The 14,046-nt window shown below is 42.7% G+C and overlaps 1 protein-coding gene across 7 annotated transcripts in view; it reads right to left on the reverse strand.

Annotated features, from left to right (window-relative positions):
* Positions 1–14,046, reverse strand: part of AKAP9 (A-kinase anchoring protein 9) — a 409,648-nt gene that overhangs the window by 313,430 nt on the left and 82,172 nt on the right. For 6 of the 7 annotated variants that reach the window (XM_033931174.1, XM_033931171.1, XM_033931176.1 and 3 more), the window contains one exon: positions 1,773–1,986. In XM_033931174.1, coding sequence (XP_033787065.1) covers positions 1,773–1,986 — 214 coding nt within the window. The remainder of the gene's footprint in view (positions 1–1,772; positions 1,987–14,046) is intronic. The other variant, XM_033931173.1, reaches the window with a different exon arrangement.

The raw sequence follows: 14,046 nt of genomic DNA on the forward strand, positions 1-14,046 counted from the left end.
CTTTCAAAATTTGATTTGAATAATATTTCATTTTAGCTTGGTTTATTTTTTCTTTGTACAGGAGTCCAGACTAATGGGATGTACCAAAGCAGTCCAGAGTCTAAGGCAGGGCAGATTAACCTGTTGCGAGCACCGAGGGCCTAGCGGTGGGGTCCATTTGTGCCACCACATCCACTCTGTAAATGTATATAAAGTTATGGAGAGTAGACCGTGTAGCCATCCTACAAATCTCCTCAGGCGGAACCACCTGGGACTCTGCCCATGGCGAGGTCACACCTCTAATGGAACGCGCTTTCAAAGAAATCAGCAGCTGTTTACCACAGCCAATGTATGTTAAGGCAATAGCATTTCAAAACTATCTGGAAATGATCACCTTTGAGATTGCTTTCCCTGTTTGGTAAGGGTGGTTACTATCAAAATAAGGGCCTGAGAGATGAAAATCATTTGTCATCGCAAGATAATGGAGAACTCTCTTGACATCTAGCAATGCCAATACTTTGCCCTCTTTCCTGATGCCTGTGGCATGGGATGCTGGGAGCCAGACTTCCTGATTTATATAAAAAGTCGAGACCACTTATAGTCAAAAGTAAGGCAACATGTGTAGAGTCAACCACGCCTCCATGGATCTGAGAAAAAAAAAAAACCTCCCTGCATGATAGAGCTTAGAGCTCCACAACCCTTCTCGCTGAGACACCAGGACAGTAAGATCCCTCCTTGAAGCATTCTGAAATGGTTCATACTGGGCCTTACAGAGGACCACTAGAACAATCTTAAGATTCCACGTAGAAAATGGTTGTCACACAGGATGATGCATCTTGAACGATCCTTTCTGGAAGTTTGCTATGTCCGAAGGGGAGGCTAAAGACCCTTTCTCCGCTCAATAGCAGGAGAGCTTCGCTATTTGCCCTTGGCAGAACCAAATGCCAAGCCCTGTTGAAGACCATCCCAAAGGAACGGCAAGACTATGAATATGAGTGCTGTGTACAGCTCTAAAAAAATACTGAGGAAAAAAAACAAACAGGAAGGCAAAAAAAAAGAAGGGGGAAAAATTTGACGCACTTGGAGAGAACACAGCTTCTTAGCTTCATGGGAAGCTAAGAACTAATGGTTCCCCAAGCCGATGTCAGGCAGAAAGGCACTAGTGAATGCATGATGCAGGCAGTCTCGAGACCTTGAAAATTTTTTTTTAAAGTGACAGTACACTTTAATACTGTCTATACCGGGTTCTATGGCTGACATCACCCATATGTGAGAATATGCTGCTTGCTTTTCTTGGAATAAACTCTATAGATACAAGATCCTTTAACCGAAATTCCAAAACCAAAAAGCTCCAAAAACTAAAATTTAATGTTAATTGGAAGTAGTTGATTTCCCTGATGTGACACATGCTGAAACCAAAGCAGGTGCTTATGTTTCTTAGTCTCTGTGCAATTCAAGTCAGAGGGCTAGAAAATGGCAAACAGATGTGCAGAATCCACTCAGGGTAGCAGTGAGAATCAGAAAAGGAAGCGTTTATCTCTGTCAATAGCACAAAAACTGAAGAAGCTTGAATGTATAATGCTTGCCTTATTTTTAAATAAAGTTTGGTGGCAATTTCATGGTCTTTTTCTGACTTAACATTACTATTCCAAAATCCAAAAAATCCCCAAACTGAAATATACCTGATCCCAAGGATTTCGGATAAAGGATCTTGTACCTGCACCAAAAAGGATTGCTTTCTGATCACAAGAACCTCTTCTATCTATTACTCCAAAATTGTTTGAGCACTATACCTGCTTGCTGTCTTCTCAATTCTAGTATCTCTTGTTGATGTAGTTTATGAAGTTCCTGTGTCTCTTGTTCTTGATCTGTGACAAGCTCTTCTCTCAGACTGCAGAGTGCATTCTCCTTTTCTTTCTGAATATCTTCACGTACCATTTCCAGATGAGCATTGTAAACCTGAGTTAGACTAATACGCTGAGCTTCCATCTGTAGCCTTAGATCAGACTAGCATTGAAAGCACATGTTAAAAATACATTAAAACAACAAATATAGTATATTTCTTGCTTTGTGTGATTGAGGAGGGCATTTTCAAAGAGCATAGACTTACGAAGTTAAATAATAACATATGTAACTTTGTAAGTCTATGTGTTTTGAACATGAGCCCATAAATACTTTGTGTATTAATGAAAGTTCTGCATAGGTTCTATAGAAACCCTCTGTGCTGGCCTAGCATGAAATGGTATTTTCACTTCAAATTTTCTACAGTATAATGAATACTATTCAGAATTCATTCACAGCTGAGCTATTCATAGGTTTTAACTTAATACACATTTGTGCAAACAGCATTTCATATCATATTTGGTTGTCAATATTTCAACTGAAATTGCAAATAAAATGTTCCTTAAGGTAAAATGATTTACAACAGAATTGGCTGCTGATTTTGCCATTTCTTTCAGTCTGTTTTTAAATGTACATCAAAAATCCTTCTGTCTACTTACTCAGAATTATTTAACTTGGGAATATGATTATTTAAAGAACATTATTTTAAAATTTTAGTGTTATGAACTGGCAGGCTGAAGGTCCTTGGGTTGAACCCTATGCCATGTCTTCCATATTGGCAAGCATTGGGGATGCACCAGAGGCAACATTTTCAGCCCTTGAGGGGAGAAGATCAAGATCATCATTTAACAATGCCAGCTGAAAGCCAGATTTTATGACTCAAGATTGCAAAGTTATAGAATAAACTCAGGTGCATGCAAGAACCAGGACCGGTTTAACTTATGAACTACATGAAGTTCTGGCCCTGGGTGCAGGTGTTAAACACCCACATTGTGACACCACCAGCCAATAAATTAAGTTAGGCCAGCAGTTCTTAGCCGGTGTGTCTCCCTCCCTTCTTATGTGAGTCCAGCAACTCCCCTGTGAGTCTAACATCACTTCCTTGTCTTTCCTAAGCATATTATAATGCCTCTGTATCATTCCATTGTTTGACCTCACCTTGAGTATTGCATGCAATTCTAGTTACTGTATCTCAAGAAACATATAGTGTATTTCGAAAAAGTTCAAAGAACAGCAACCAAAATAATAAAGGGGATGGAACAACTCTCCTGTGAGGAAAGGATAGGAAAGATTACCTTGCTAATCTTCTTTCTTGTAAACAGGAATGGTAGTCTTGACCAACAGGTAAAACCCTCATTAGCTGTGAGGGTTGTAGAGAGCCCACTGTTTTGTTTTCATCCTCCACCTCCCATCTGCAATGAGCTCCTCACCCTCAGTCAGTACCAAACATAAGAAAGGGGTACAGGAAACTCGCCGAAACTACATAAGTCTGTTCTGCTCTAAATGCAAACAATAATGCTTTTAAATTGCTACTAACAAAAAAAAATAAAAAAATAAAAAGATGGAAACAAAAGAGGCAAACTACCTGTGTGCCATCTGCATCAATAGTTCTGTTACTCAGTATTTAAAAATGAGCCTCTTATGAATGAATTCTTCTCCATTCCTGACCCAACCAGGCAGGAGATACAAACAAGACAACTGACTTAAGCAGGCATGTTGTGATATTCAGCCCATGCCTGCTAGCTGTGTCCTTGAGGCAGTGAACACACAGGAGCCTGACACCTATACCATTTCAGAGTTTAAAACACTATTTAGAAAGTCTGAGGGTGTTCCTGTCAAAACACTAGAGGGAGTAGGAGCACTGGACTGCCTGCATCCAACAGTACACATCATGCCAGAGTTTTCCCCTCTAGTCACATGGGGGAAGGGACGAGAACCATCAGGGAATCTTCTTCACCTGGAGGTTTGGGGCATGGCTGTACCTGGTTACACAGGAAAGCTGAGCAGCTAGAACATAAAAAAGCCAGACTGAAAAAGCTTGAGCTGGAAGGGCCAAGAGCTCTGAATGACTTAGAACCACCAGAGGCCTTGGATCTGAGGATGCCTGAACAGGAGATGACTGAACCTGAGACCCAGATGGAACAGCTTATGGAGGTGGAGCCAGACAAGTGCCTAGTAAGCCAAGAACAAGATATGGAGGTATGTTGCTCTGTAAAAGCCAGCAAATAAAATAATGCTTGATTTTGAAAGAACTTTTCAAGCTGTGTTTTTCTGAGGAAACTGAAAAGACTGTTGGTTTTGTGCTGGTGACCCTTGCTAAGGACAGAACTACAAAACCTTGGAGAAAGCAGGGAAAGGTTTCCTTACTGCTAAAGTTTGTTTTTCCCCTGTGTGAAGTGGGGGTTAGGCAAGCAGAAGCCCATTGTGAGAGAGTGAAGTAGATCTGTGTTATTCTTGTGGTGGGAAATGAGGGCCTTCTAATTTAATATTTCCATCGCACAGAGCCACTCTCTAGCCAGCAGACAACCCGCTGGGTGTGTTCTAACTCAACGAAGCACTCTGCCTATCACTGGCCACGGGAGAAACACATACAGAAGCTCCTTGAGTACCCACAGGACAGGCTTGGACTAGAGCATCAAGCCCGGGGCTTCCATGCTCATACCTTTGGATGAAGAAATGAGATGACTTTTTATTGGAGGCTAAAACCATGAGATTGAATGTTGGGCGCCCCTAACACCTATGTTGCCAAAGGTCCTCAGAGAGAGAGCACTCCCTGGGATCCAAGGTCTGCCGACCTAGGAAGTCCACCTGCACATTCTACACCCCCGTTATATGAGCCCCAAGCTCAGCGGTGCACTCCTGGTGCCTCCTTGCCTGTTTACATAGGCTACTGCAGTCGCGTTATCTGAGAAATTTGGACTGCCTTTCCTTCCAGGGCGCTGCCCAGGGCTCGCAGTGCTAACCATATTGCTCTCAGCTCCAAGCAGTTGATCTACCACTTCCTCTGAGATGGGGTCCACCACCCTTGTAGTGGACATCCCTCACAATGAGCTCCCTAGCTGAATAGACTGGCATCCATCATCAGAACTGTCCACTGGGAGATGTGTAGCGGCATTCCCCTGGTCAAAGTCTGTGGCTCCAGCCAACAGTCCAAGCTGCTCTATTCCTTGCCTGATTGTGGCAGCAGGAGGTCCAGGGCAACTGATTGCAGAGACCACCTTGAAAGGAGTGACCTCTGAAGATGGTACAAGTGTTCTCTTGCCCAGGGTACTACATCTATTATGGCTACCATGGATTCCAACTGTTGAAGATATTGCCAAGCTATGGAGTCGGCAGGCCACAAATCTCCCGAATTTGCCTCACGAGTTTCATTTTGCATGCTTCTGTGCTGTGTTGAAACGGTTTCCCAGGTATTGAATCAGGATCAAGTGACTCTTCCTGAAGTTAACTACCCAGCCCAATATCCATAGGAGCTGGACCACTTGATCCAGCGGTCACTCCCTCATCCCTCGAGGATGCTCTTATGAGCCAATCATCCAGATAAGGATGCACCTGGATTCCTGTCTTGCAGAGGTGCGCTGCCACCATAACCATCACCTTGGTAAAGATTTGTGGTGCATTCAATCCATAACCCTACTTCCCTATGCCCACCAACCTAGCCTGCAGATTAACTATTCCCCTTAACTGTATCCATGATATCCTGATGTCTGTCTTTTCTGTTTAGACTGTAAGCTCTTTTGAGTAAGGACTGTCTTCTTCGTGACTCTGTACAACACTGTGTACGTCTGGTAGCGATATAGACATAATTAATAGTAGTAGTAGTAGAAATAGCTGTTGCTAGGACAGAGGGAAGAGCAGAGAATTGAAATTGCTTGCCCAGAATATTGAACTTCAAGAACTTTCTATGAGCTGGAAAGATGGGAATATGCAAGTATGCCTCTGTTAGATCCAGAGAGGCAAGGTATTCCCCTGGTGCAACTGAGGAACATTGGTTTGCCCTGCCACATTGCATCACTTTTTATAAGAAACTTCTCTTGGTCTTTAAAGTTCTCAAATTTGGCGAACCAGCGTATCTTGCTCGCCATCTAATTCCATATATTCCAGTGAGATCTTTTAGATCAATAAATCATAACCAACTTCATATTCCATCATACAGAATTATTATTCATGAATACGTTCAAAAATCACTGTGGGATTTGCTTCCTTTTTTAGACTTTAATCATCTGTAGAAAGATTTAAGACAGATTTGAAGACTTTTCTCTTTAGTGATGTTTATGTCTGATTATTAGTCCATCTTATAGATGGTATGCTAATTCTTGGAAGACATGTAGTTCTTCCTTATGTATTTCCCTTGTCCTTTTCTTTTCTGTTACAAAACTGTAGTTCATTCCCTAGTCCTCACTTTCATGTGATGTTTTCAAAAGCATTATCTTTGTGTAGGATACATTTTTTTAGATTGTAAGCTGCTTAGAAGGTTCTAACTGTATTACGAGATATCAAATTTTTTATTTTTTTATTTATAATTTTCAAACAAAATATACCAGAATCCACTTGTTACAGCAATATGGAGTATCATTTTAAATAACAAGGAAAACAATTTATTTAACCAAAAAATATAAAAAACAAAAAAAAAAACTATATAAGGAAAAGCTGAAAAAGGGAAGAACCCTTATTCAATATCTAAAATAATGTCAAATCTCCTTCTTAGAGCTCAATTAACAATAGTGAGAAACAAGAAATAAATGAGACAGGGGTCTCTATTGATTTAAACAAATCACACAATAAATCTGAGGCAAAAGCTTAACGTGACACACAGCCCAAATTTCCGCAGCACTTTATGTTAATTAATTAATAACTTTATTTGTGTTCAAGAAGTGTCGAAGCTGTTCTGGTGCAAAAAAGACATACTTGGTCTCAGCATACCTTAAAAGGCATTTGTAGGAGTAACTAAGTAGAAATGTAGCTCCCATTTTTAATACTTCTTTTCACATAGCTAAGAACAACTTCCTACAGTCATGAGTAGTTTTTGTTACATTTGGGTATGTCCAATGAAATATCCATCTGGGTATATCCCATGAAAAAATTCTGAGAGGATTGAAAATAAGCCTTCATAATTGCGTTCAAGTCCTGTTCAAACACTAAGGAAATTATCAAAGTTCCGCGGTATTCAATTTCTTCCGGGGAGCTTTCTAGTATACCTGTTATATTATTTAAGTCCATTGATTGGGGATTATCATGGGATATCAAATTTTAAATAAATTTGGAAACTTGGCAATGACTGACCGCACCGTTTCCATGCAGAAGCAGCAAATCTTGAGGACTGTGTTGACTGACTTTACAAGTAGATCCAGAGTTGGTTTCCAGTCTTCCGAGTCTATTTTGGGCAAGATGAAGTATACTGAGTATCTGCCCAAGTCCCATTCTCCTTGCAGTAATGGCTCTATGGCTCCTAGAGAAATAAGCCTCTGAATCGTCGCCCACACCTGGGCCACCTTTTCCAGCTTCCCTGCTGGTGAGAGGTCCAGGAGGGGCTGGTAGAATTCTAGCTTGTACCCCTCCCAAATGACCTCCAACACCCACCAATAAGAAGAGATGTGTCCAAGCCTGCCAATACTCTGCCAGCTTGCCCTCCACCCTTGGGGGAATGACTACTGTCCTGGCATCATTGCTATTTCTGCCTTGAACTGCAAGGTATAGGCGGAATAGAAATCCGTAATGTAATGTAATGTAATGTAAGAACCAGAGGAATGGGATCTGGACGCTTGGGGACACCTGGTGCTTCTGAACTGTTGTCTCTGGCCCTGGAATGTCCTCTGACTGGAAGATGCTCCAGAATACTGGCGAAACCACTGGGAGCCATGAAAATTTCCCCTACTGGATCCCTTTGCATACTGGGATCTGCAATCTGATAAGGATTTTGGCTTACAATCCACCACACTAGCCATGAGTTTGTCCAAGCCCTTGCCAAAGAGCAACTGGCCTTGACAGAGGAGTTTGCTCAGGGGTGCCTTGGAGGCCGAGTCTCCTGCTCACTGCCAAATCCAGAGCATTCTACAGATGGAGATGGGATAAGCTGAGACCTTGCTCAGGACCCTGAAAAGGTCACAAAGAGCATCTGTAACATAATCAACCCCATCCAAGAGGGGGTTAGCATTACTGTCTGGATCCAGAGCCAATCTTAGATGAGAGAGGCATGCCTGGGCAATATAAGATGCTGCCGCTGCTGTTTTCAGTCCCAGTGCAGCAGCCCTGAATTGTCTTTTGATGGCAAAGTCTATCCTGCAGTTCTGTGTGTCCTTGAGGATTACTCCCCCTTCACTAGGGAGTGAAGTTTGCTTCATAACCTGTGCCACCAGCAAATTCACTTTAGGCATAGCAAACTGCTGCTGGAACTTGGCATCCAATGTGTAGAGCTTAGCCATGGACTTAGCTACCCCTAAGGACCCCTCTGAAACATCCCAGTGATCTGTTAACATCTTAGTGATCTCTGGATGTGAGGGAAAATCAGGTATTCTATTCCTTAGTGCTGCTAATGAGGGAGCACTGAGCCGTGGAGGATTGAGGCAGCTCCAACTAACTCCAGGAGCGCCTCCACAATTAAATATTGTAGGCCGGAGAGTATGAACAACCTTCGCATCCTCGGGTCCGCTCCTAGATCCAGGGCTGCTACCTCATCATGGTCAGCTCGCCCCCAACTTGGATGCTGAATCTCCAAGAGTTGAGGACCCTGAATGAGAAATTAAAGACATGTACTCTGAACCTTCATCCTGAGTCCACCAGAGCTTGGGTCCCTGTGACATCAGCATGGCTCCTTGAGGTGGACCCTGCACCTTTCACCGAATATGCTGGTACTACCTCCGCCAAGGTCCCCACAGGGTTAGGTCAGCTTTTGAAACTTAAAAAGGCTTCATATATCATGTGTATGAATTTGGGAGAGAACCACTGCCCAGGTTGTTCAGAGGGTCTTGGCAGGGTCTCCCACACTAGCTTCTGGTGTTTGTCTACCAGCACATGGCTGCGCTTCACCAGGGACACAGAGTCAGCTTTCTCCAGCTCCTATCAGAATTTGTGGCCCAGAAAATACTCTGAGTATCTAAGCTACTAGAAGCATAAGGGGAGGTGAAGCCCAAAGCTCCTGCCCCCCCCCCCCACACATACACAACACGTGGAAAATTGACTCCCTTCAGATAGGCATCTGCTGCAAATCTGGCATGAATCCAAAGTATCTCCACCTGAGAAGTCCATCTATTCTGTTTTCTGTCAAAAATAAGATGCATTGTAGCAGATGAAGGCTTTTAAAACAAAATCGGGAAATCCAAGATGGCTGCTGCAATAGCAATTCTTGCACCAAAAACGATCTGTTGAGAAAAAATACAAATTAAAAAAATGTAGGGAAGGGGATCTGGGAGGCGGGGGACATGATCTTAACCTCAGAAACTTTAAAAAAAAATGCCTTTTAAGGAATCCCCCACCCCATTTTCCCCATAGATTGCAATAGCCTTACTCACTGTGCCATGCTTCTGTGGTGGAGCTGCATAGGGAAACCTCTGATCAGAGGGGAGAGAAGCTTTCTGCCTCAGACAAGCCTGGAATCCAACAGATGTCTTGTTTCTTCGGACTGCCGTCCAGTCCCCAGTGTCCCCGCCGGAGTCACACAATGTTGTGGGAGGAGGAACACAGTTGGCCATGATCCTGGATAAAACTACCACAGAAACTGCTCAGTTTGCACTCAAGCCCACTATGAACAAAACCTGGGGTGAGCTGCTCAAGCCCACTGCAGATGACTGGGGCAAGATTGCTCCCAAAGCTATGGACCCTGAGCTCTGAGAATGGAAGATTAGGTTTTTACTTTTGATCATCTTCTTTCTATTAGTCCCTGTAGGATTCAATTCTCTAGGTGTTCAATCCCTTCCTGCAATCTAGGAGTTGCAGAAATCCAAAGCCAAGCAACCATAATGGAACAAATCTATGACAAAAGAAAGGGGCAGGGGGAACCTCCCCGGCAACATAAACAATTTCTGTTATGGTCTGCTCTGCAAATATAAAAACAAGTAATAAGCAGGCAAAAAGGCAACACAAAAAAATCATTAAGAAACAATGTAGAACTGTATACAATGAGCACCCACATGAAACAGCCATCGGTAATATGCATACTCACAGAACAGCGAAATCCCCACAGGATCTGTCAACTGGCTGGAAGATCCTGCAGCATATAAGAAGAATAACAGAAGCAGAAAGAAAGCAGGCAATTCCAAACAACTGAGCTTAAACAGAGAGGGAGGGTTGTATGGAATCCTACAGGGACTGAAAGAAAAACCTAATCTTTCATTCTTACATGTCCCTTCCGGATTCCATACTCTAGGTCATTTACCAAAAAAATAGCAGCATCTAGGGAGGGACAGAAGAGTCTTCCCACAACACTGAGGTCCCATAAGCGGTATCAGAGTGAGCCACCACATCTACCCAGTAAAACCGGGTAAAGGTATGAAGGGAAGATTAAGTAGCTGCCCTGCAAATTTCATCTGGATAAATCACTTGAGACTCTTGCCGCAGACGATGTAGGTTGCTGAAATGGCCATACAAATCCAACGGGCTAATGAGGTCTCAGAAGCCAGCTTACTTCGCTAAGATGGATTAGTCAGGACAGAGATGATCAGACAGTCTAAAGTCAATAGTGAAGCAATACTCTCCTGACGTCCAATTTGCATAAGATCTGACCTTTTGCTCCAATCCAGTAGAGTGAAACGCATGCAAAGGAACTTCCTGGTTGACATGGAAATCGGAAACCACCTTCAGTAGAAAACAAGGTACTGTACGGAGAACCACCCCCGCTTCCATGATCAGTAAAAAGGGTTCCATGCACGAAAAAGCCTGATGTTCTGAAATATGCCGAGCCATTGGCGACCATAAAGACAGGCTTGATTGACAGATCCAGAAGAGAACTATCCTTCAATGGCTCGAATGGAGCTTCCACAAGACTCTGCAGAACAAAGTTAAGATTCCAAGTAGGGAAAGGATGATGCAAGGGAGGTCGCAAGCGAAATGCCCCTCTCAGTAACCTGGTCACATCGGGATTAGCCGTAAGTGAGATGGTCAAAAAGGTGGAGGAGTAGCTCTCTATGTAAAGATCGATATCCAAGTGACTGAAATGCAGGGGACCTGGGGAGAGAAAGAAGCAATATGGTTCAATTTAATAAGAGAAGATGAAACTTCTACCTAACATGGGTGTAGTCCTACAGACCTCTGACTCAATTGCAGCAAATTGATAAAGATCTGATTGCACATATCCAAAAGTTTGGAAAGAAAGAGGAGGTGAAGCTGATGAGTGATTTCAATCTACTGGATGAGGACTGGAAAATTCCATCTGCGGAATCAGAAGGAAGTAGGGAGATTGAGGATGCCTTTCAAGAGGCTCTGCTCAGACAAATGGTGACAGAACCCACGAGGAAAAAAGTGATACTAGATCTGGTCCTCACAATTGGGAAGAGTATCTCTATTGTTCGAGTGGGTGACAACCTAGGAAATAACGATCATCAAATGGTTTGGTTTGATATAACAGCTAAAGTGGAGGGCGACAATAAAAATTAAAGTAAAAAAAAAAAAAAAAAGTGGAGGGCGGTCACACAAAACTCAAAGTCTTAGATTTAGTAAAATGAGAGAGTACCTGAAGAAAGAGCTATTAAGATGGGAGGACATAAGGGAAGTGGAAAAACAGTGGTCTAATCTGAAATGCAATAAAAATGGCTACTGACCTTTATTTGATGAAAATAAATAACACAAGAGAAAAAGGGAATCGATTTGGTTCTCCAAACAAGTGGTGGAGAAAATAAAGGCAAAAGAGTTGGCATTTGTGAAATATTTAAAAAAAACTCAAGAAGAGGGGTACAGAAAGGACTACCAGGTGAAACTGAAAGAAGCCAAGAGACAGATACATCTGGCGAAAGCGCAAATGAAAGAACAAATGGCTAGAAATGTGAAAAAGAGAGACCAAACTTTTTTCAGATATATTAGTGAAAAGATGAAAAATGGAATTGCAAAACTAAGGGCCTCTTCTATCAAACTGAGGTAGCAGTTTGTAGCGCGGTGAGCCGTGCTGAACGGTCCACGCTGCTCCCGATGCTCATAGGGTTCCTATGAGCATCGGGAGCAGCGCAGGCCATTCAGCGCGGCTGAGCTAAAAACTGCTAGCGCAGTTTGATAGAAGAGGCCCTAAAAGATAATATGTATCAATATGTGGAGAGTGATGAGGAAAGGCAAACATGCTAAACAAATAAAATCCTGGAGAAAAACCAAGATTGTCTGGAAAAGTTACACATAAGAATGGACAACTTGAAAAATTGAAGGTGGACAAAGCAAAGGGATCAGATGCAATCCATCCCAGGATATTGAGGAAGCTCAGAGAGGTTCTGGCGGGTCCTATTAAAGATTTGTTCAACAAATCTTTGGAGACAGGAGTGGTTCCTGGGGATTGGAGAAGAGCAGATATGGTCACTATTCACAAAAATGGTCACAGAGATGAAGCGGGGAAACTACAGGCCGGTAAGCCTGACTTCGGTTGTTGGAAAAATTGTGGAAGTGATACTGAAAGAAAGGATAGTGAAATTCCCAGAATCTAATGGGTTACAAGATCCAAGGCAACATGGTTTTACTAAAGATAAATCGTGTCAAACAAATCTGATTGATTTGTTGATTAGGTGACCAGAGAACTGGATCAAGAGCATATGCTAGATGTAATTTATTTAGATTTAGTAAAGCCTTTGACATGGTTCCTCATAGGAGGCTCTTGAACAAGCTTGATGGACTGAAGTTAGGATCCAAAGTTGTGCATGGATTAGAAACTGGTTGATGGACAGACGTCACAGGGTGGTGATTAATGGAATTCACTTAGAGCAGGGGTGTCCAATGTCGGTCCTCGAGGGCCGCAGTCCAGTCGGGTTTTCAGGATTTCCCCAATGAATATGCATTGAAAGCAGTGCATGCACATAGATCTCATGCATATTCATTGGGGAAATCCTGAAAACCCAACTGGACTGCGGCCCTCGAGGACTGACATTGGACACCCCTGACTTAGAGGAAGGAAAGGTGAGTAGTGGAGTCCTTCAAGGATTGATGCTGGGGCCGATCCTGTTCAATATGTTTGTGAGTAACATTGCTGAAAGGTAAGAAGGAAAGATTTGCCTTTTTGCAGATGATACCAAGATTTGTAACAGAGTAGACACCAAGAAGGGAATGGTAAACATGAACAAGGATCTGCAAAAGCTAGAGGAATAGTCTAATACCTGGCAACTAAAATTCAATGCCAAGAAGTGCAGTACAATGCATTTGGGGATTAGAAATCACAAGGTGCCTTATGTGCTGGGAGGTGAGAGGCTGATATGCATGGATCGGGAGAGGGACCTTGGGATGACAGTGTCCGATGATCTAAAGGCAAAGAAACAGTGTGACAAGGTGGTAGCTGTTGCCTGAAGAATGCTAGGCTGTAGAAAGGTGTAACCAGTAGAAGAAAAAAGGTGCTGATACCCCTGTACAGGTTGATGGTGAGACCCTGCTTGGAGAACTGTGTTCTATTTTGGAGACCATATCTGGCAAAGGACATAAGAAGACAAAGCTTCTTTGTTCAGAGAAAAGCGACAAAAATGGTAGGAGGTTTGCACCAAAAGATGTATGACCAGAGACTGAAAGCCCTGAATATGTACTGTATACCCAAGGAAAGAAGAGATAGGGGAGATATGATTCAGACATTCAGATACTTGAAAGGTATTAACAGAGAACAAAATCTTTTCCAGAGAAAGGAAAATGGTAAAACCAGAGGGCATAATTTGAGGTTGAGGGGTGGTAGACTCAAGAGTAATGCTAGGAAATTCTTCTTTATAAGAAGGTGGTTGATGCCTGGAATGCGCTCCCAAGGGAGGAAGTGGAGAGGAAAACGGTGACAGAGTTTAAAAAAAAGCGTGAGATGAACACAGAGGATCTCTAATCAGAAAATAATGAAGAACTATATTGAAGAACTAAGGTCAGTACTGGGCAGACTTGCACAGTCTGTGGCCTGTATATGACCATTCAATTGAGGATGGGCTGGGGAGAGCTTCAAAGGATAAGATGGTTTAGATGGACTGGACTGAGCTTTGACGGAGACTCCAGTAGATAGAACCTAAGCATATTACCAGGCAGAGCTCTGGATTTCTGTCCCAGAAATATCTAAGAAAAATGACCATTTAAATTAAA

This window comes from Geotrypetes seraphini, chromosome 2 (assembly GCF_902459505.1).
Source record: "Geotrypetes seraphini chromosome 2, aGeoSer1.1, whole genome shotgun sequence".
In the NCBI taxonomy this organism is placed as follows: Eukaryota; Metazoa; Chordata; class Amphibia; order Gymnophiona; family Dermophiidae; genus Geotrypetes; species Geotrypetes seraphini.